Source organism: Mirounga angustirostris, unplaced genomic scaffold (assembly GCF_029215605.1).
Source record: "Mirounga angustirostris isolate CCGP_5_RB_7025 unplaced genomic scaffold, mMirAng1.0.hap1 SCAF_15, whole genome shotgun sequence".
NCBI lineage: Eukaryota > Metazoa > Chordata > Mammalia > Carnivora > Phocidae > Mirounga > Mirounga angustirostris.
Window position 1 is genome coordinate 41,725,576 of NW_026991723.1, and position 23,861 is coordinate 41,749,436.

The following is a 23,861-nucleotide window of genomic DNA, read 5'->3' on the forward strand; positions in this document are numbered from 1 at the left end:
CATAATGCCTCGAAATAAAGACTGATGAAGTTCTTCAGATTGATGCCGCTTATATAAACTGACCCTGATTTGCCCTGTTTTACATGACAATTTAAGTGACGGCACTTAGAGGAAAATACGGCAATGAATATGCAACTTAAGGATTAAGGGAAATGCAGTAAATCATTCAGTCTAAAACTAGGTACAAAAGTAATTTCTGGTAATAATTCCACAGATGCCTTAAGTTTTATTAAACAGACTGTTATTACTTTGAAGTGTGTGTGTGTGTGTGTGTGTGTGTGTGAAGAGAGAGGGGGAAGGAGTTGAATTGAAAAAGAACAGAAAGTGATCCTAAATCTTTCAAATTATGGTAAATCTTCCTCTCCCCACTTATTTAAACTCGGAGTTATCAAAATCACAGTGTAAAAAATGTTTTATTTGAGGTTGCATAAATGCTGTAATTTAAGTAACCACTGAAATGTAGGGTGAGTAATTTTGAAACTTTAAATGCTTTTTGTCAGTTTCAGAACCTTCTAGTAACAGCAGAAGTAGCTCCCCACCCCTTGCCAAATGGCCACAAATCTCATCGTATGGACTAAAAGGAGGCATAACTTCTGGGTGGCAGACTAACTTAAGAAGTAACTCAATGAGGAAAACATGGAATGCTAACATTTCACTCCTTTTCTGAGTGAGGGCTCCTTAACCCACACTTTCCCCTTTTCTCTGGGGAATATATGATGCCGCTTCAGAGTTGTAGGGTAGTATTTTGTTTAGAGTATATTTTATAGTGCATATTAACTATCATGAACCTGACTTGGTGTAACTTCAGGAGGATTGAAAGGAGGACACAGGGGAGCCTGAGTAGCCCCGTCGGTTGAGCATCTGACTCTTGATCTCAGCTCAGGTCTTGATCTCAGGGTCCTGAGTTCAAGTCCCATATTGGGCTCCATGTTGGGTGTGAAGCCTACTTAAAAAAAAAGGAGGACATAGAACACAAGTCTCTGTAGTGGGTTCTACTCATGTGGTGAGAGCTTTGCAAACCAACACTGAAGCCTAAGTGGTATCCGTGACATATTTAAAAGAGGCACATGTTCTGTATTTGCAAATAAGGCTTAAAATGGTCCTCCAGCCTTAGATCTTTGGTTGAATGTTATCTGGTGGAATGATTTGCCCACAAAATTTAAAGTCTAAAAGAAGAAACTCCCATGTTTTGAAACTTTCTAAAATTGAGAAGGAAATGATGATGAAATTAAAACATGTACATGTTTAACTTTGTACATGTATTAAGTTATGTCATAGGACAAAATAAGAAAAAATAATTTTATGAGATATTTAACACAGTGTCTTATGCAAAGCTGCCAAAAAATAGCAGTCATTATTATTGCTATTATTATTATTATTATTTTTAGAGAGAAAGAGTACATGTGCACGTGAACAGGGGGCAGGGGGGTAGTGTGGAGGGGCAGAGGAAGAGGGAGAGAAAGAATCTTAAGCGGCCTCCATGCCCAGCACGGAGCCCAATGTGAGGCTCTATCTCACGATCCTGAGATCATGACCTGAGCAGAAATCAAGAGTCAGATGCTTAACCGACTGAGCCACCTAGGCACCCCAGTCGTGATTATTATTATTATAGAGACAGTATGTGTGAGTTGAGGAATGTTATAATTCTTCATTAAGTGACGAGGAATTCTTTGAGAGTTTTGGGTGTCTCATGTTATTACCAAGTTTATAATTACTGCAAATCAAGAGGTTAGATGATTTCTGGGGCGCCTGGGTGGCTCAGTTGTTAAGTGTCTGCCTTCGGCTCAGGTCATGATCCCGGGGTCCTGGGATCGAGCCCCGCATCGGGCTCCCTGCTTCGCGGGAAGCCTGCTTCTCCCTCTCCCACTCCCCCTGCTTGTGTTCCCTCTCTTGCTGTCTCTCTCTGTCAAATAAATAAATAAAATCTTTAAAAAAAAAAAAAGAGGTTAGATGATTTCTTGTTAGCATTAGGCAGTAGATACAACCATGACTGATAAAGAGTAAATTCAGGGACTATTACAGATATTTTTCTTATTATGTCTTTGTGGTAGTATACCATGGTCGGTGGATCTTGGATGTTAAAATCCATGACTAAGAGACACATGATCACAGTTAAAACCTTAGTGAAAGAATTTGTTAATACAGAAGCTACCAGTTTACTAATGCCAACATGAATGTCCACTTAGATTGCATTTAAAACACTATACAAGATGGTTATATCCATCAAATTTCTCTGATTATAGATTCATACCAATCTGAATAATTACCTAACATAAAACTTAAATCTTTAGACTTGCTAACTGACAGTTTAAAAAGAAATTTACATATAAAACTAACAATACAAGCTAGAAAACTGAAAAATCGCTCTCTGACACATCAAATTTTATACATATGTGTATATATAGATCACTTTGTTATCAAAAACACGGTACATGCAATAATATTCATTATAAGTACTTCATTATACTGAACACACCCAAATTTCTTTAAAAATTTTTTTAAATTTATTTAAATTCAATTAACCAACATATAGTGTATTATACTTTTTAAAAAAGATTTATTTATTTATTTATTTTAGAGAGAGGGAGTATGCTCCCTTCCCCTGCTCTCTCTCTCTCAAAAAAAAATTGATTTGATTTTGACATCCTGCCTTAATTTTTACATGGTTGTAATAATCAGCAGGTTAGCTAGAAACCATATGTGTGTGTGTGTGTGCGTGTGTTGATTTCTGGCTCCACTGGAACTAGCAGAATGTTGCATCCGAATTTTACACAATAAATCATTAAATAATTCATTAGAATCCTTTTGCTTGTGATATCTACATACTCCAGTGAAATCATGACCCTATAAATATAAGTATATATAGTAATAATCCCAAATGATACCTTTTTTTTTTTTTAACAACATGAGAGTTGTTTGTCATCCTTCAGGCCCACAACTCCACAGTCTGGAGCTCTGAGCTCCACAACTAAAACCTGGTGACTCAGAGGCAAAAGCCTGACCTGACCTAATCTTGTGGCGACACGTGAGAAGAACTGACACAAGGCCCTTGATAGTCTCAGTTTCTCCCCCTTAGTGGGATTGTTTCAGTGTTTTGCTGTAGAATGGATTTGATTAGAGTGCACTGCCCTAGATCCTGAGGACAGGGCTACTTCACATATGGTCTATGCCCCATATTTCCAAAATCCAAAATCTCCTGAGCTCCAAAACACATCTGGTTCCAAGGTTTCAAATAAGGGATTGTGGAAGCCATACGAACATTGAAACAGATTCCACACAAATAATGCATATTATCGCTACAGTGTAAGCTTTTTGTTTTTCTTATAATGAAGCACATTTGGCCTATGGGATGGTTTGGGGTTTTTTGTTTCGTTTTTTGAGGATAGCTGACACACAGTGCAGGATTTAGTGTTTTGACAAGTTTACACATTGTGCTATGCTCACCACAGTGTGGCTTCTGTCCCTGTCTGGAGTGGTGTTCTTGAGTGAAATTTAAGTTTAATGACTATTCTCTCTTGTCTTTGTTTGGGGTCATACAGGAAGGGTGTGGTAGTTTGTGCCACCTGGAAAACTCAGAGACTTCAATAGTTGTGTTATAGGCAAATCAGATATGGCTCTAATAGGCTTTATCTTGCTCATGTCTAATATCTGTTTGCAAACTAAACATGCATCTCTGTTCCATGCGAGTAGGAATTTGCTGGGACATTCTCTTTGGGCCCCTCCCACATTATTCCTGAAAGCACAAGGGATGAAATTCCTTGTCACATAACCTGCTTATCCCTTTCACCTCTCACCATCTCTTCCCACTGGATAAGGTAATGCAGACTCTTCAATGCAGACTCGTCAAGACCCTCGTCAAGGGTCTGGTGAGGTCAGCTCTCCTGATAACCGGGCAGTTGCTCTAGGTAAAGAGGGCAAGGTCATTTGGGAGTTCAAGGGCCTGGTTGTTAATAGCCCCAGTTTCTGGTAATCTACAGGAGGCTTAGGAACCAGAATGCCCTTTGCTTCACAGTTTTCCACTTAGGCTAGAGGAGAAATAGAAGTGTCATTTGAGGGTATTTAGAGATCAATGTGCACCAGGAAATTTGTTTTAGAAAAATAAAATGGCCAGCTCTCTTGACCATATACGTTGGATATGGCTAATGCTGTTCAATCATGTACTGAGCACCTGCCAAGTTCAAGGCGTTGTGCTGTGTTCTGGGATACAAAGGTGACCTAAAAATCTTTTGGGGGGAATATAGAATTTAAGAGTGATATGAGATGGAAAACGTGATTGCTGTAGGAGAAGCATAGATAAAGTACCATAACCTGTCCTTCAGAGATGAGTGAAATTTATTCTTCCAAATTAGGAGAGGATTAGGAGAGGCTTCATAGAGGAGGTGGCATTTGGACGGGGGCCTTGAAGGTTATATAGCTAAAAATACCCTTTTCTATAAAATGCTTTTGTTAGGAAATACAGTTGGGAAAACCTGGAGTGCGAATCCCAGCCACTAGGTAGCTTGGCAGGAGTGAAATCTGTGGGATGGGCTCATCTCAATCTCATGATTGGTAATTATCTTTTTAAAGATATATTTATTTATTTGAGAGAGAGAGAGAGCATGCGAGCACACAAGCGGGGGTGGGGGGGAGGTCAGAGAGAGAGGGAGAGAATCCTCAAACAGACTCCCCACCGAGCCTGAAGCCCAACTTGGCGCTCCATCCTAGGACCCCGAGATCATGACCTGAGCTAAAATCAGGAGTGGGATGCTTAACCGCCTGAGCCACCCAAGCGCCCCTCATGATTGGTAACATTCTTTTCAGCTACTGAAGTTCTACAATACTGTGAATAAATTATGGTCTGCAGGATTTCATGGATATCTTATTATTTGTTCCTTTGTAATGTACAAAAAGTAAATTAATTTCTTTAGCTGAATATCAGAAAGCACCTTAGAACCAGTTTGTCCTTAAAATAATATAGTAACACTATCTTTTTGGAGATATAGTTTAACACACTTCAGTGAATTTTGGTATAGAGATTATAGGGATTATTGAATTGATAACCCTGACTGACACATGTAGATTTCCAAACCAAATCTGGTATATCAGAATCAGAATGGAGGGGCACCTGGGTGGCTCAGTCGTTAAGCGTCTGCCTTCAGCTCAGGTCATGATCCCAGGGTCCTGCGATCGAGCCCCGCATTGGGCTCCCTGCTCCGCGGGAAGCCTGCTTTCCCTCTCTCACTCCCCCTGCTTGTGTTCCCTCTCTGCTGTGTGTCTCTCTCTGTCAAATAAATAAACAAAATCTTTAAAAAAAGAATCAGAATGGAATAAAAGAATTAACTCTTAATAAAGGCCTAAGATATTTTCTTTCTTTTTCTCTTTACTGATTGGCCTTTCTTTAGGTTAATTGAAATTTTTTCATACTGGATTTAATTAAATCACAAACAAGTGCATCAAATTCTTATAATTCCAGCGAAATGGCTTTTTAGCATTTCTCTCCAAGTTAACGTAAAGATACCAATTATAGATGTCCTTTGCTGAGATTCATAAATAAAGCTGACAGTGTTATGTGAAAAGAGGAAAGTTGAAGCATTCACTATTGGGTGTCTATGTGTATGCATTTTCTCTGTATGTGGAAGTGTAGCTTAGATCAATTGCACTCTCTGAAAGTTGTTTGTTTTGAGATAATGGACTGAGCAGCTTTTCTTTGGTCATGAACAACTAGCTCTCAGCCCTGTAAGCCACTTATTTCTATAACTTTTCTTTTTGTATTAACACCATTCCTTTAAGGAAATTTGCATGCTGAATCCCCAAAAGATTAAAATGAGGCTGTGTCTTTGCTACATACACTACCATATTTGATTGAAGCAGCTGGGATCTTCGTGGGTTGATTATGAAACAGACAAATGGGAAGTGCTGGTTATCACTTGGTTCCATCTCCCAAAAGTGTAAATCAGAAAGAGATTATTGGAATATGAAGCGCCCTTTGTTAAGCCCCAACTATCTTTTGAAGAAGATAAACAGGCATTCTCAGTACAGTCCACATTATTACTGAAATTGAAAGTCTCACTAACTCTAAAATGAAGAACCATGCCAATATTACATGTTGTTAATTGAATCAAGCTGAGCGAGTATGTATGGGACTCCTGCTCTGTACTCAGCCCTGTGCTTGACAGACGGTTGGGTGACCGAGGAGGGATGTGCAATCAGAGAGGAATTACAAAACAGAACCTCAGAACACAAGAGGAACAGAACAAGCACTTATATGGGAACCATGAAGTGTGAACATGTACACCAGCAATCTTTGGAAAGTGTAAAGGTGGGGAAAGAGGCTCAGTGTACCACTAACCTTGTTTTATATTCTTCTAAAAAATTATTATTATTTTTTTAATTGGAAGAGCCATTTGGCTTTTTGGGGGAGATAATCTACTCAATTAGTGTTTTATCTACTCAGTTTCAATATGAACTTTAAACATGTATTATTTTCCCAACTTAAATGTAAATCTGAATATGCCATTCCTCTTTTTTTTTTCAAAGATTTTATTTATTTATTTGAGAGAGAGAGAATGAGAGACAGAGCATGAGAGGGAGGAGGGTCAGAGGGAGAAGCAGACTCCCTGCCGAGCAGGGAGCCCGATGCGGGACTCGATCCCGGGACTCCAGGATCATGACCTGAGCTGAAGGCAGTCGCTTAACCAACTGAGCCACCCAGGCGCCCCATTCCTCTCTTAATATACAGCTAAATGGCTGCCCATCACCCTTAAAATAAAATTCAAACTTCTCATCTTGCCCTTGGGCTCTTCATGATCTGGGCCTTGCCTCTGTCCAACTTTATCTTCTAACACTCTGCCTTTCATTCACTGAGTGTAGAGCAATACTGACCTTTTTGCTGTAACTTGAGCATACCGAGCATAGTCCCATTTCTGAGGCTTTGAGCTTGCTGGTCCCTTTACTTGGCATGCCTTATGCCAAATCTTCATGAGGCTCCCTCCTTCATTCATTCATGGCTTTGCTTAAGTGTCAAATGATGGAAGCCTTCTCTTGTCACTAACTAAAATAGCCACTCTTCTCCCTTCATACTTCATAGCCTTGACCCTGTTTAATTTTCCTTCATAGCACATGACCCAATATATTTGTCTATTACCTGTCTTTCACTAGAATGTAAAACCCATGAGCACAGGGGTTACTGCTGTATCCTCAGCACCTAGAACATAGTTAAGTGCTTAGAAATATTTGGTGAATACATTAATGAATGAACTGAGATGTTCTCTATTGTGGCCTTTGTCGGAGGCAGAACTGTGCGTTTAAGGAAAAGAGCAAGGAGTTTGGAATTAGATGGACCTCTGATTCCCAGTTGTGCCACTTATTAGCAATGTGCTTTTAAGAAAGTTAGTTATGGACTCTGAGCTTCAGTAGCTTTATAGGTAAATTGTGCTAAATAATTCCTATTTTGCAAGTACAGCGTAAAGCTTAGAGATTATGCATTTTGCCACAGAAAACAGACTGTGTTCAGATTTGTATGTATATATATTATTTAGGATAGCTAGAAAATGCCCTTCTTTTGGTTGAGGAGTCTAAATCATCCTGCACAGGTGTATCTATTACTTAAAATAAGGAGAGAACAGTAGTCAAAGTAACTCTGATCTCCAAGGACTATACTGTTAAGTGTCAAAAGTGCATATAAACATTTCTGCATGTCAGTGCCTGATGTTATGGTTTTGACATTTGGACAAAGCTAGACTGCCTGAATCCCAGCTCACACCATCACAATTGAATCCAAAAATTTATCTGTACCCTCATACCATACTAAGTCTTATCTCTATGTCAATAGGATCCAAAGCAGCCTAATAATCCCCATTACAAAACTACCAGTGATGTCAAGACATAGTAGGTGTTCAAGAACGGTAACTATAATGATTTATTTTTTCCTGAAGGAGAGCTAAAGTAAGGAGGTTAAGCTTCTTTATGGTTTCCTATGACGCACAATTAATTCTGTGTTATCCACTAACTAAACTACTCTTACTTTATCAATCTTTGTTAATTAATAAACCCAGTGCCGTTGTATAATTTAGCATATGTTGAACATTTGGTATGTTGCTTAAATTTTTAAGTCCTAAAACAAGGTAATTTATTATTATTATTTATTAATCTAGCAGTCTCTTCTGAGAAACTCATTTCTTTTAGAATTTTTTAAGATCACTGTTCTTTTTTATGACTTCGTGTCCATATGCAAGAGTTTCCAGGAGAAATTTTTTTTTTTCTCAGTCTCTGATTATTTTGGTGATCTCTTTTCCATATTCTTGTAGGAAACTAATGTTACTGCTTATCCCTTTGGTCTTTCTTTACAGTAACCTTTAGCATAATAAAAGCGGTAATCACCAGCAGTCTAGAAGCCGCATTTAGCTTCAGGATTGGCTTTGACTCAGTTCTGGTTGGAAATAACATATTTGAAAGAGAATTGGTCTTGTTCTTGGCACATTCAAGTTGTATATGCCATGGTTGAGTGGAGGCCAGAAAAATGTTTAGAGTCTAAACACGATATAAAGAAAACATCATTTAAAAAAATCTGCTGCAGAAGTATCCTGCAACTCTGCTGAATATGGTTTCCCATGAGGCTCCTTCTCATACCTGAAAAGCTACTATATTTACATCCTTCAAAGTGGTGCCAGTAAAAATTTTGAGTGATGGCATAAGTCAGGTCCAGGGCCATTTCAAATGGCAAAAGGGGGAAAATGAAGTCTGATATTCTCTTTTTTCTTTATAAAATAACACCAACAAAAACATACCTGAACTATATGCAATATGGCATCAAGTCAATTCACGCTATTTTGTCTTTAGTTGTACTTGACTAAGAAGTTTGTATATTTGCAACAAAATGTTTTCTTCTAATAACCTGACACATTTACACTCCTTAACATTGTCACCATCATTACTGTAAAGCATTTCAGTGTCTGTAGGTACATCGCATTAAATATCTAGTTACATGTGTTTTTAACCATGCCCTGTACTAAAGAAATAAGAGCACCTAATCTTAAGTGGATAGCAGGGGTCCAGCCAAGTCTCTAAAGGGAAACATAGTAATTCTAGTATATGCACAAAAACCCCTAGAACATCTCGGGTCAAAAGTGGGCTGTCCAAGAATAGGAAAACATCTCGTATGAGAGAAAGGGGGAAAAGTTGGTTCACCAAAATCCTAGTTTCTACATAAAGGAGAGGTCATTTTTCTGCCAGGTAACTTTCCAGATATGACAAGATAAAAGCCTTCCCTAGGTAAAATGGAAATGAAATATAACTTCTTAGAGTCCTCTTCCTCCTGTGCCTATATTTGGTATGCAGGGATCTCATACAGAATGAGAATTTATGAGTCAGAAGAACTAGTTATGTGTGGGTAGGATTTAGGGTATTGGCATTTTGGGGTCTTGGTATTTTGCTTCTAATGTCTTCACTAGTAACATCAGATCCTCACTTCAGGCAGCTGGGTGAAATGCACAACACACTGCCATTTTACATGTATCAGTCAATTAAACACACTAGAAGTTGCTTTTCCAAATTTTGTCATTTTCCAAAGTAACCTATTGTTTGAATAATAGAAGATTTGCTTTAATTTGTAAGCTTAATTTATTTTTTTTCTCATTAAAATAATCTCACGGCCTTCTTTCAAGTTGCATTTTTCTAGAAACCAAAGAGGTTTTTAGGGGCAGTGTAGAAATTATGTGACATATTAGGACAGAATAGAGATTCATGAATTTGCTGCAAGTGTTTATTGAACCCATTCTACAGCAGGATTAAATGCTCAAGAAAATATCATCTGAGGTTCCTTTACTTGAAATAAATATTTCTTTCCATTACATAAGGAAAAATTGGTTGTTCGGAGTCAGCATGATGTAATGATTATTGAGTTTGAGAACTTCAAGAAGCCTGGTTTCATAGCAAAATTCAAGAAGGACTTTGCTTTTATACCCTTTCCGTCAGGAGAGGAGAGAGCATGGGTTGAATTGACAATTAAATGAATGTTGTGATAGACTAGCTGTGCATTTTTTGAAACTTGGAAAGCCTAGATTAATTCTGCTGATCTTACTGAGAAACTTGGTATGATAGACAGCCCCAAACAAAAAAAACACATAAAACACTAAACCCCAAATATAAAGCAACCCCGGAAACTTGCAACACATGGAATGAGGCATGGGCTTTGGAATTGAACGGACATGAATTTGAATCCCAGCGCCATTCTTTATTAGGGAGGGGACCTTGGATAAGGTACTTAGCAACACTGAACCTTGGTTTCCTAATCTGTGAAGTAGAGATAACATGTGTCTTATGGAGTCATTGCCAGAATCAGAAGAGTATACAGAGCTCAGGCTGTGATGTTTGGCACATAGTAACTGCGGTTGCTTAGGACTGGGGTCCAGGCAAGCCTTGCAGTATGGGAACTATGAAGGAAGCAAGAACACCTTTGGGCACAGATTTGAGCAAACCTAGGCTTTATTGACTGTCCTCCATCCCAACTCATTTGGTGATTCCTGGTGGTAGAGAGGGTGGGAGCTCACCTCCCTCATTGGCCTAACTTTTAGGGCAGACGTGGGGTTGACTTGGAGTGGAGAATAGAGCTGGGTGCAGAAGCCCCTCAGATTGCATCGACTCCTTTGAGGCCACAGCTGTCCTCTGGCCCCAGAATGGCTGGTGTTGCTGTGACAGTCAGTGAGCAAGGGAGACAGATGTCTGCCCCCCTCTCAGGGTGTCTTGCTCATGTGCCTGCCTAAAGGAGTCTTTGGAAATTATAGGCAGAAGACAGGTTAAGATCTAAGAAGATCTGGTCTGGGCCTTTGCTGGATAAGCAGATATCATTTAAACTTTTTGGAAGAAGTTTTATTCTTCTCTCATTTGTTTCTAAAATTTGTATATCTACCCCTTTTTAATTAAACATGAGCAGACTTTGCTTTTTTTTCTTACCTTTTTATTTTCAAATAATTATAGATTCACAAGAAGTTGCACAAAGAGTATCCTTTATCCAGTTTCCCCTAATGTTACATCCTACATAACTTTAGTACAATATCAAAGCCAGAAAATGGACATCAGTGCGGTGTGTGTGTGTATAGTTCTATGACATTTTATCACATATGTGTGTTTGTGTAGCCACCACCACACTCAAGATACAGAACTGTGGCATTGCCACAAAGACCTCCATCAGCTAACCATTTTATAGACATTGCATCGCCCCACCCCAAATCATCCCTAACCCCTGGTAACCATTAAATGCTTTCTGTCTCTATAATTCTGTCAATGATAAATAAATGAAATCCTACAGAATGTGATCTTTTGAGATTGACTTTTCCCCCCCACTCAGCGTGATGCCCTCGAGATCCATCCACGTTGTTGTGTCTATCAATAGTTTGTTCCTTTATATTGTTATACCAGTAGTCATGGTGTGGATGTTCCACAATTTGTTTAGCTATTCATTCATTGGTTGTTTCCAGTTTTGGGCTATTACATATAAAGCTGTTAGGAACATTCATGTACAGATTTTTGTATGAACAAAATTTTTTATTTCTCTAAAAAAAAGGCCCAGGACTGTGATTTCTGGGCCAAATGTATGCTTACTTTTTAAAGAAATTGCCTTGGGGGCGCCTGGGTGGCTCAGTCGTTAAGCGTCTGCCTTCAGCTTGGGTCATGATCCCAAAGTCCCGGGATGGAGTCCTATATCGGGCTCCCTGCTCAGCTGGGAGTCTGCTTCTCCCTCTGGCCCTCACCCCTCTCTCACACACTCCCTCTCATAAATAAATAAATAAATAAATAAATAGATAGATAGATAGATAGATAGATAAATAGGTCTTAAAAAAATAAAGAAATTGCCAAACTGTTGTCTAGAGGGGCTGTACCATTTTTCATTCTTACCAGAATGTACGAGAGATCGTTTCTCTGCTTCTTCACCAGCTTTTGATGTCACAGTTTCTTCTTTTAGCCATTCTGATAGGTATGGGGTACTATCTCACTGTGGTTTTTTTCATTCTCTAATGGCTAGTGGTTTTGAAAATCTTTAATGTGCTTATTTGAGATTTGTATGTCCTCTTTGGTAAAAAGTATCTTAGTGTTTCTTGCTCATTTTCTAATTGGATTGTTTGTCTTTTTACTATTGAGTTTTTAAAAAATATATTCTAGGAACTAGTTCTTTATCAGATACGTGGTTTGCAAATATTTTCCCCTATTGTAGCTTTCTTTTAATATTAGAAACAGAATCTTTTGAGAGCAAAAGTTTTTAATTCTGGTGAAGTTCAGTTTATTGATTTTTTTTTCTTTTATGGATTATGCTTTCATTATCATGTCTAAGAATACTTCAAGCCCTAAGATGCCAAAGATTTTCTCCTATTTTTTTTTTCCTGGAAGTTTTACGGTTTTATGTTTTACATTTAAGTCTGTGGTCAATTTTGAGTTAATATTTGTGCAAGGTGTGTGGTTGGGCTGTGATCATCAGAATTCTAAGATGGTCCACAAGACCCTTCTCCCTGGTGTACAGGTACCATATAATTAATCTCCTCCTTTTGAGGGTGGGCAAGACCAGTAAATATGGGATCATCTTGAATGGGCCTGACCTAATCAGATGAGCCTTTTAAAAGAAGGTGAAGTGAGGGAGATGCTCTGTTGCTGGGCTGGAAAAAAGCAAACAGCCATGTTGAGAAAGGAGGGGTCCATCCAGCAACAACATGAGAAAGGTCTTTAGGAACTAAGAGTAACCCTGGCTGACAGCCAGCAAGAAAATGGAGACCTCCATTCTCCAACCTTCAGGAAATAAATTCTGCCACCAACTTGAATAAGCTTGGAAGAGGACCTTGAATCTCAGATGAGCCTGCAGCTGCATTTGACCCTTAATTTCAGTTGGCTGAGGCCCTGAGCAGAGCACCCCGCTAAGCGGTGCTAGATCTCTTTGGTATGGACTGGCATATCACTTGGTCCATTATTTAGACATAGATGTTCCTATGAGGTGTGTTGAAGGAAAGGTGGAAGGATTTCACAGTGCAGAGGGGCTGAGAGTGGTATCCTTGCTTGTTTATTTACCTCTTGTGCATTTCAACATGAACTGTTATGTGCCCTGTCTGGTTAAATGAATTTATGGATTAAATTATTTTACGTAGCGTAATCTTTACAATAGTTTACAGTGAGTTAAAAAGTAGTCTTTACAATCTTCTATATAAGGTTGTTTTCTTGTGACAAAGTGGTTCAAAGTACTCTTTTTTTTTTTAATTTTATTTATTTATTCATGAGAGACAGAGAGAGAGAGAGAGAGAGAGGCAGAGGGAGAAGCAGGCTCCCATGGAGCAGGGAGCCCGATGCAGGACTCGATCCCAGGACCCTGAGATCATGACCTGAGCCGAAGGCAGACGCTTAACGATCTGAGCCACCCAGGCGCCCATAAAGTACTCTTAACTTAGTACGAATTATGTAATTTTCTTTAACAAAAAAAGAAGGATTCCAAATCTGTAGGTGGACCTTCTCTTTGATGGCAAGTGGCTGTCAAGAGCATTTTATTTAGAAAATTATTTTAAAAACCCTCCCCAAACAAAATATATTCTTTTATAGCAAGGTAAAGTGACATATGTAAAAACAACAATAACAAAACTAACTGCTTTATTGAAGGAGTTTTATGGAGAAAGCATTATGAAAATATTTCTGGAATTCTCAACTTTTTTTCTAAAAATGATCTAAATTTATAAAAATTCATATAGGTACACATAAAAAGTTCTGAAGCATAATTTCCTAACCAAAGTGTGTGTTTTGAGCCTTTGTTAGAAATATATGTTTAATATAAAATGTATTTGTAAAAATATAAAAACACGGTGTATTTAAAGAGCAATTGATTAATTCAGGGAAGTTTGTCATTTTCTACCCAAAATTCCAGTTAAAACTTTTGTTTAATTGATGGGATTGAAACATGAGTGTCATGATTCACAACATAGCCAATGGTGCCCTTCTGCCATCTGCATCTCATCTTTTTTTTTTTTTAAGATTTTATTTATTTATTTGAGAGAGAGAGAAAATGAGCACAAGCAGGAGGAGGAGCAGAGGGAGAGGGAGAAACAGACTCCCTGCTGAGCAAGGAGCCCGACTTGGGTCTCAATCCCAGGACCCTGGGATCATGACCTGAGCTGAAGGCAGACGCTTAACTGACTGAGCCCCCCAGGCACCCCATGCATCTCATCTTTTAACCATGTTTTGTGGGAGTGGTACATGTGGGGACTCAGAATAAGACTTCCAAACTGCAATTATCACAGAAAGTTATACAACAAGATTTTTTAAAAAGATTTTATTTATTTATTTCACATCAGAGAGAGAGGTAGGCAGAGGAAGAAGCAGGCTCCCCACTGAGCAAGGAGCCCTATGCGGAACTCGATCCCAGGACCCTGGGATCAGGATCTGAGCCGAAAGCAGATGCTTAACTGACTGAGCCACCCAGGCGTCCCTATACCACAAGATTTTTAAAAATTATAAAGCATATTTCTTTCACTGAAAATACTTAATAATAGCTTCTTATTGAGAATAAAAGGTCTCAGGGATAAGCCCACTTCTCATGGCTGATTATGCTTAGCTTCAAACCCTCCTGTGACCTGGTTCCTCCTTTGTTGAAGTGTTCTCTTGCTTGTGGTTTAGACAGGATTTCTGCAAAATTTTGTTTCTGGTCCCTTCTACTTTCTATTCCTTATTGATTCCTCAGAATTCTTGTTGGCTGGTGGTATTTTTAGCAGCTTTTATACACGCACACACACGTGCACACACACACACATACTCAGTGTGTAGAGCAAGGAGGTGGATGGCAGTCTGCCATCTCGATACAGTCTTTCCTCCACAACTTTCTGCTGGAATGTCAAGGTGAAACAGATAACTGTGGACAGGGCCAGAAACCAAACATCCAAACTACAGGGCCTGATCCAGATCTTAGATTGGATCTTGCCTGGGACACAGTTACTATTTGTAGACTGCCAGCAACAGGCCCTTCAGCTCTCATGTTCTGCCTTTCCCTACATTTCTAAAATATTGAAAGGAAAGCAAATGAGCAACCTTAGCAGAGTCACTTCTTGATAATGAAGAAAACAATTTTCCTTTAATTCCAGGTGCTCATGAACAAAAGATGATACTAAAAACTATGAGCGTGTTATCACTGTAAAATTTTCTTCCTTAAGAATGACATGTTATTTCACTCAGATGTGGAACTTCATAAACAAGACAAATGAGCAAAGGAAACAAAAAAGAGAGAGGGAGGTAAACCAAGAGACAGACTCTTAACTCTAGAGAACAAGCTGATGGTTACCAGAGGAGAGCTGGGTGGGGGGAATGGGTGAAATCCGTGACGAGGATTGAGGAGGGCACTTGTGATGTATGGAAGCATTGAATCTCTATACTGTACACCTGAAACTAATACAACACTATGTTAACTAACTAGAATTTAAGTAAAAACTTAAAAAAAAAGGACATGATAAATAGGAACTGTTTCATTATCAGTGGGCAGTTCTCTTGTTAGGAAGTAAATATCCATTGGCCTCTAAAATTCTTTATGTTCAAAAGGGCTTTACTATTTCAATATGTATAGAATATCTAATATTTAAAATGTTTACATTATGTCTAATAATACCCCTCGGAAATATTGAATCTTTGGGGCGTCTGGGTGGCACGGTAGGTTGAGTGTCCGACTCTTGGTTTTGGCTCAGGTCATGATCTTGGGGTTGTGGGATCGAGCCCCACAGGCTCTGTGCTCAGTGGGGAGTCTGCTTCTGTCTCTTTCCCTCTGTCCCCCCAAAAATAAATAAATAAATCCAAAAAAAAGAAATATTAAATCTTTGTTTTATGAGTTAAAATAATAATTTTCCTAATTGGATGGCATCATCATTACTACAGCCAACATTGACCTGAGGGTTTACTATGTTTCAGGTAGGTAAGGTCTTCTCAGGTTTTAATAGTCATTTCATCCTCACAAAATCTTTATAAGATAGGAATTATCCCCATTTTATGGGGATTTATTATATTTCACATATTTGGTATATCCATTTTACATGGTATGTTTACTTTATATAGTAGATAGAAATGAAGTATATCTATAGTTATATTTAAAGGGAAATATCTGAGGTTTTTGCTTCCCAGTTCCTCAAAAATGTAAGTAAAAGGTTTACTCTTTTGGCATCTAGGCCTCACGACATTTTCCACTAATCTCCCCTTCTGACATCAAGTTCCCAAGGATCCCATTTCTTCTGAAATCCAGTTTTGAAGTCAGCCTAAATTACATAATAAGATGTACATAACAAATTATATAAATAATATTCTAATGCTCAAGTGACAGTCACCTACTTGTATCTCAGAATTTTGTGAATTCTGAAACACACTTTTCCTTAAAATGGATATAGGATGTGGAATTTTGTTTGGATTCTCTCATCTTGTTATGTTGCTGGTAAGTACTATAGATTATCTCTGTAACAAAAGACTATTCTTGTCCAGAAACCGTCTTTTGTTCTGTTTCTCCTGTAACTAGATAAGCCCCACTGAGACACATCTCTCACGGCATGGTACCGTCGAAATCCCTGTGGCCAAAGATGACACGGGATAAATTCTCCAGTGCTGGGCACGCTGAACACAGTATCATGCTGTTCTGTCGTTGTTTGCTAATATAAAAAGATGTGATGTTTTCATACTGGAGAGAGGTGTGTTGTGAAGAGTTAGACTTTGGGAGACTGATACAGAAGTCGTTAGAGGCTCACTCCTTCCTCCTCCACCCCCTCTCTCAGTTGGTTCAGACTATCACTTCCACTTCAACCAACTTGACACCTTTCTTTTGTATTGAAGAGTCGGGTTTTTCACTGGAATCCTTTGTTACGTAGTTTGCATCACTTTTTAATATTGGAAGTTAACATTCTTTATTCCCCAAAAGGTTTGGTGCTTCTTTGAATGACTGCGATTTCACTGACACTCCTACCCCCCCCCCATACTATAGTGTAGTATTTACACCGTGAAACACACCTGCTGTATTTACCACTACTCGTTGTTGCTCTGAAAAGATATATACATGTTGTAAAAAACTGCTTTCATCTCTCAGATGAAATAATGCTTTGAAAGATTTTAAATGTTTAACGTTCTAAATCCTATGCAAAAAACAGATTATTATTATATTCTTTTTAGTGTTATAAAGAAGTAATATGTGGTTTCTCTTGATACTGCACTGGATATTAGGATTTAGTTTTGTTTTTTTTTAAGATTTTATTTATTTATTTGACAGAGAGAGAGACAGCGAGAGAGGGAACACAAGCAGGGGGAGAGGGAGACGGAGAAGCAGGCTTCCCGCAGAGCAGGGAGCCCGATGCGGGGCTCAATCCCAGGACCCTGGGATCATGACCTGAGCTGAAGGCAGACGCTTAACGACTAAGCCACCCAGGCGCCCCTAAAAATATTTTATTAATTTATTTGACAGAGAGAGACACAGCAAGAGAGGGAACACAAGCAGGGGGAGTGGGAGAGGGAGAAGCAGGCTTCCCGCCGAGCAGGGAGCCCGATGCAGGGCTCGATCCCAGGACCCTGAGATCACGACCTGAGCCGAAGGCAGACGCTTAACGACTGAGCCACCCAGGCGCCCCTAGGATTTAGTTATTAAAAGTAGATCAAGAAAGGAGCCAAAATAATTATGACTTTTGTTCCATCCACCATATAAAAATTTAGATGTAACTTCTCAAAAAAGTATTTTATTTTTTTAAAAAGAGGTTTGAAGGAATATCATTTTTATTATTTATTCCTTTAAGAGTATCATGTCCATGAGAATTCATGAAACATGTTTCTCTAAATTTAGGAAATAGGATAACTTTTGAAGTGTTGAAGTTTTTATCTTTAAATATTAGAGGCCAATTCTATTATGCCTTAACAGTGAAATCATAATTCAGGAGCCTATTACTGATAGAAGAATACTTCCTTTTTTTATTCAATAACACTTATACATGTTTTTGCACCTTTTCTACATTTTAGGTCCTTATCCCACAAGACAATATGTATACAAACCACCTATCACAAATTGTCTCGTTAAGATCTTAGTGGAGAACTTAAAAATAGAACTAAAGTAATACTACCATGAAATTCAGTAGTTGACCATTTTTGGAGGGCTTTCTTGCAATGGTAGTTGAAGGATGAAGAGAATGGCCTTGCCTTAGATTTTTAATTACCTGAGCCTTATCACAGTTTTGGAAGTAGGCAAGAAAATGACCCTTCTTCCCATTTCATGGAGGGAGAGAATGGAAGCTCAGAGAGATGACGTGGCATCGCCCAAGAGCACAAAGCCTAAGTAAGTGGCAGAGTGAGGACCGGACCAAAATAGGACTTGTGATTCCTGGTTCACCACCTGGTGAAGATGAATGAATTATAAGAGTGGAGAGAGACTTGGCATAGGAAGAAGCAGATATGATTTTATAGTTTCTGACTTTTACATACACTTGAAACCTGGGGAAATATTTTGTGTTAGTATTAGCTATAAGCTCACCTTGAAATGACTCCAAGTAAGGTAGAGACGTTCCCAAACATGATGTCATACGATGCTCATTCAGTGTTGGGAAATAGAATTCTCTTCTGTATGTTCTGTCCTTTTGTGCTGACAGCTATGCTTTCACTTCTTTTTTTGATTTGAACAAAGTATAGTTAATAATTTATACGTCAGAGTGTTAAGTTTATATTTCCCCGAATATCTTCATCCTTTCCCATAAGGTATTTTATGCCAACATAAGGCTTCAAATTGTGGGTTTTTAAAAATCTTTTCCAGTCATTCACTCATTCATTCATTCATTCATTCATTCATTCATTCAAACAAGTGTTCACTGTGGGCCACTAACATCCCTGATGATACAGAGATGATTAGGCACAGTATCTGGCCTAAGGAGCTCCTCAGTCTAGTAAAGATAAACATGTAAACCGATACCTTTCTGCTAAAGCAGTAAGCGTTATAGTAGAAGCAAGCATGAGGGGCCCCCAAAGAGAGCTAGAGTAAATGTTAACAGAGCCTTTGGGTTCAAAAGAGGTTTCTTGAAAGGGATGGTGTCCGAACTTAATATTTTAGGGCAAATAGGAGTTTATTAGGCGAAATGGTGTGAATTTTCTTACTTTTACCTACAAATAGTTAACCTACTTCTGTTTCTCAGACATTGTGTGCATTGTTTCGTACTCTTTGGTCACCACATTACTTCATGTGCATTCAGAATTTCTCAAATATCTAGTTTCTCAAAACTTTTCCAAATCAGACCCTTCAGATTGAATAGAATTTGGAAATTCTCAGACTGTCTACCATTTTACTCATTTGTTGCTCTGGTTAGAACTTTTTTTTTCTTGTAAATAATACAACATTATATTTGAATATATCTTTGAAATATTTGGTTTTTGCTATATTTGAAATATTTTGAAAGACTTTTTTTAAAAAGGTGTGATAGTGTTCTTGGACTTAAAATTCACTACTGGTTGCTTTAGAAGAAAAAGTGTATAAAATATGATTAAAATGTAATACAGAGGTCTAACAATCCCCCAAATATAACTTATTTGGGGGGAGAAAAACTTACACACACTTGTATTTTATTATACATAGTATAATACAAGAACATTCCTCTGTTATATGAATGAATACAATTTTTTGTACAATATAAGAGTCACATTATTTACTCTTAAACAAATTACAGGATTATTTCAGCTCCTTTTGTTTCAAACCATTTGTTTTTTTAGGTGGATTGTAAGTTTTACTGACTCAGCTCATTTTGAAATATCTTTCTTATATATCCATCTGTTGTGTGTCTTAAGATTGAAATTTAGGTCAAATTACAACTTGAATTTAACTTCACAAAGGAAATAGTGTGCCATCTTTTAAAAATTGCATTCTAAATTTTAAACACAATAGATCAAAGTACATCTCATTTAAATATATACTCTGGAAAAGAAGTCTCAATTATTTTCTCCCAAACTTTCTTAAAATAGTCCCTGTTCTCAATATAAAATGTGAGGGTTAGCTTTATTATTTTAAAGAAAGATGAAAAGTTGTTTATTTTAAAATTTTAATGATTTTGCTTTCAAATTATGGAAATTCTTCTTTAGGGACATCTTTATTTGAATTGTATGTGACATTATATTTATTTCTTAAGGCTATGATTAAAAGTTTCATGGATGTCTACCAGCTTGCAAGTGCTAGAATTGCTGCATTAGAGAAGGAAATGACATCTCACCGAAGTCACATTGCAACGTTGAAATCAGAACTTCACACGGCTTGTTTACGTGAAAATGAAAGTTTACAATCAGTAAGTCCTGCAACATTGTTTTTCTTCTTTGTGTCTGGGGTCACGTTTACATTCATGTTTTTATTGCTCATAAGATCACTCGCCAATATATATAATTTAGGGTAAATGATCAATTAAGCAATGTAAAATTGTTAGTGTGGAGAAAATTTTGAAGAAAGAAAGGCAATTAATTTTTCCATTGTATCATGTCTAAAGATATGCATACTGTTATCAATGCTAAAACACTACATCAAGATTCCTTTGTGTTTGGCAGCGCAGCTGACAGTTGGATTTGGCAGTATGCATAGTTAAAGCTTGCAACTGTCTGAAGATTCAGTGTGTCCCATTAAGACAGAATATTATTAATTATGCGTATAACCAAAATGGTAATTAGAACATGTGATTATTCTCTGTAGAAAACTAGACTTATCCATAATACATGCCTAGCTAAAGATGCATGTTGTGATTCATCTGTATGATTAAAATTCAGTTTCAGCAGTCATTTTATGTCTTAAAATTTTAGCCCATGATGAAATTTGGGCTCATTTAAGACTGAACAAAATTTTCTCCGTTTGAAATATGTGTTTGGGGAATATCAAAAAATAAATAAGGGAATAAAATAAACATTGAAAACTTTTTTCTCCAAAGGCAAATATATCAACAGTGAGATTCAGAAGGTTACAAATCACTGGAATGCCTTTTTTCCTTTTTTTGGTTTGACTATAATGGCTCAGGGTGACTTGTAAGGAAAAACAGTATCATTTTTTTTTTTCTTAGACCAAATACAGCATTTTATTTAAAAACAAAAACAAAAACCTCAGTATAGCAGCTCACCAGTAACCTGACCAACAAATTCCACATTTTGGAAATTTAAGTCTTTTTTTTTTTTTTTTTAATGTTTTTGCCATTTGGCTATTAACCCTTTTCCACTGATAGAGCCAACAGAAGACTTGGCACTAAAACAAATAGCTGCATGGCTATGGGTTGGTTCTTCAGCGCCATCAGATCTCAGCTCAAATGTCTGCATCCCAATGAAACCTTTATGACCATAGTATTTAAAATTGCATCTACCAACCATCCCCCACCCCCAAACTCTCTCATTCTCACCCCATATTGCCAATCTACCTTACACCTTCCTTGCTTTCTTTCACTATAGCCTTATTCTTGATTGACATAAATTGCATTGTATTTATTTGCTTATTGTCTGTTCCCTACCCTCATAGAATATAAGTTCCCTAGAGACAAGCAATTTGGGATATTTCTTCTCTGCTCTGAAGGTGCTCTAGAGGCAAGGACAGTCTTGCCCACAGTAGGTGCTTAACTAATGTTTCACAAGTAAAAATACTAGCACTTCATCCAAAAAATGACCAAGCCAATTATTTGGGACCTGAGATGTTGAGTTCAATTTTTTTAAAGTGACTTTGTTAATTTCTTAATGAGAGAGTAGTAAATTTGATCTCCACCAAGATAAATTAAAATGAAGAGGAAACCTATTTAAAAATTCAAGTATTTTAAATTTATTCTAGCCTTTCTCTGAAACATACTCACATTTCTTCCTGTGAACTCTCTGGTCCCGTTGATTAGTATTTCATTATATGGTTTAGGTTGTGTCAGCTTTGTTGGATCATATGATTATTTATTGTTTGTAACTGTTATTCATATAAAAGTAATTACTTGTATTTTAAGAAAGGCCACACTTGATAAGGTGGGATTGTTTCCCCTTGGGTTCAAATTTTTTTTTATCAATTATTGTGCTAATGATGTCTTAATGAAAGTGTGCCTCACTGTCTGTCATCATAAAACTCTACTCCTCAGTCTTTCCCCTCCTGAATACATCTGTAAGGGTATGCTCATCATCTTATTTGTAAGAGGTGGTTCACCCTGGCAGTGATTCTCAAAAGGGGATGTGTGTAATGTGAAAAACCTCCCAGGAGGTTATGATGTGTCCTTCTAGGAGAACACTGCCCAATCCCGTGTCTCTACCGGGTGTTTACTCTCTGGTCTCTTTCCTTAGCTGAGAATTACTATTTTTGAAACAGTAATATATTGGTATAGTAATTTTATTTTTCAAGACATTTGTATATGCATTTTCAGACTTGAATTCCTTAAGAACTCTCTGAGGGAGGTAGAAGAGCCTCCGTCTTTGTATTTCATAGATGAGAGGTGATATAGTTTGGTAGATAGGAGCATAGGCTTTGGGATTATATCCATTAGGAATATAATCAAGTGCAAATAACAGAAAACCTGATCAGCATGATTTCAGAAAATCCAGTATCTGTGTTTTTGCTTTTTTTTTTTTTTCTCTCACATAGCAAGAAGTCTAGGTGTAGGCGGCTGTTGTCCTGTGGCTATTGGTGGTTCAGTTTCTCTGCAATTTCTTTGCTACTCCCTCATTATCATAAGACAGCAGCCAGCTCTAGGATTTATAATCACATTCAAGTCACAAGGATGGGATGGCCCAGCAATATCTGCTTTATGTATATAATAAAGCCTTAGAAGGCTTTTCCTTTAAAAACAATTTAAATATATTTTATATGGATTTATTTAAATATTTATGAATTTTAATATAAATTTAATAGATAATAGATATTAAATATATAGAAATATATTTATTTATATATTTAAAAAAGGAAAAGCCTTCCAAGGAAGCTCCAAACATATTTCTACTTATATCCCATTGGCTGAAAATGGGTCATGTGGCCACTCTTAGCTATAATGTAATGAGTCAAGGGACAAGGGAATTAGGAATCAATAGTGTGTGCCATAAAAGTCAATACATCTAGATTTAATTTCAGTTCTGTCAATTGCTAATTGTGTGGCTAAGTAGGGTTTTCATCTGTAAAATGGGGTAATGATCCTTCTCCCTAACAGAGACGCTGGGAGCTCTAGTAAGAAGTTGAAGTACTTTGGGCTTTGCTTTGCACTTAGTAAGTAGTTAGTCCAAAAAAAAAAAAAAAAAAAAGTTAGCTATTATTTTTATCACCATTATCTTGATAGAAATTAATTGGGTTGCACCACAGGAAAAGATTATTTACTAACCTACCATTCAGCTGCAAACCCTGTCATTTTGTTCTGCCTCCTACGGTAGCCTCGAGCTTGTAATTCATCCTTTGTGATCACCATCAGTATATTCCAGTGACTGAGCTCTCTGCCCTTTCTGCAGCCTGTTTCCCCTCCTTTCATTGACACATTCTTGAAAAGTAGTCTACTTGCTCATCTCTCATTCATCCCACAGCTTTGCTGCTATCTGGCTTCGGAGTCTGTCATTCCACTGAAACTATTTTCTCAAAGGTCACAAATAATTTTCTGCTTGCTCCCCATCCATTAGTTCCTTCTCTTGCCTTTTAATCTTTCTGCAACGTATGAAGCTTTTAACTACTTTCTTCTTTAAATGCTCACCTCCTTTGTTTCACTCGTTACTGACTTTTCCTTCTTTGGCTCTCTGGCCTCTACTTACTTGAGCTCTGCTTTCTTTGTATTATTGCTTCTTAATTCTTTTCTTTATCCATTAGTTCAATATTTATTCAGCATCTACCCTAGAGCAGGCACAATTCTGGTCTGAGGGACATTGTGTGAACCAAAACAGACAATGCTTGCTCTTGTGAACTTAAAATCTCA

General features: G+C 37.6%; 1 protein-coding gene across 1 annotated transcript in view; it reads left to right on the forward strand.

The window, feature by feature from the left end:
- CCDC171 (coiled-coil domain containing 171) overlaps positions 1 to 23,861 on the forward strand; it is a 304,666-nt gene that overhangs the window by 242,774 nt on the left and 38,031 nt on the right. The window contains exon 25 of the mRNA XM_064580122.1: positions 20,112 to 20,264. Within this exon, the coding sequence (XP_064436192.1) occupies positions 20,112 to 20,264 (153 nt within the window). The remainder of the gene's footprint in view (positions 1 to 20,111; positions 20,265 to 23,861) is intronic.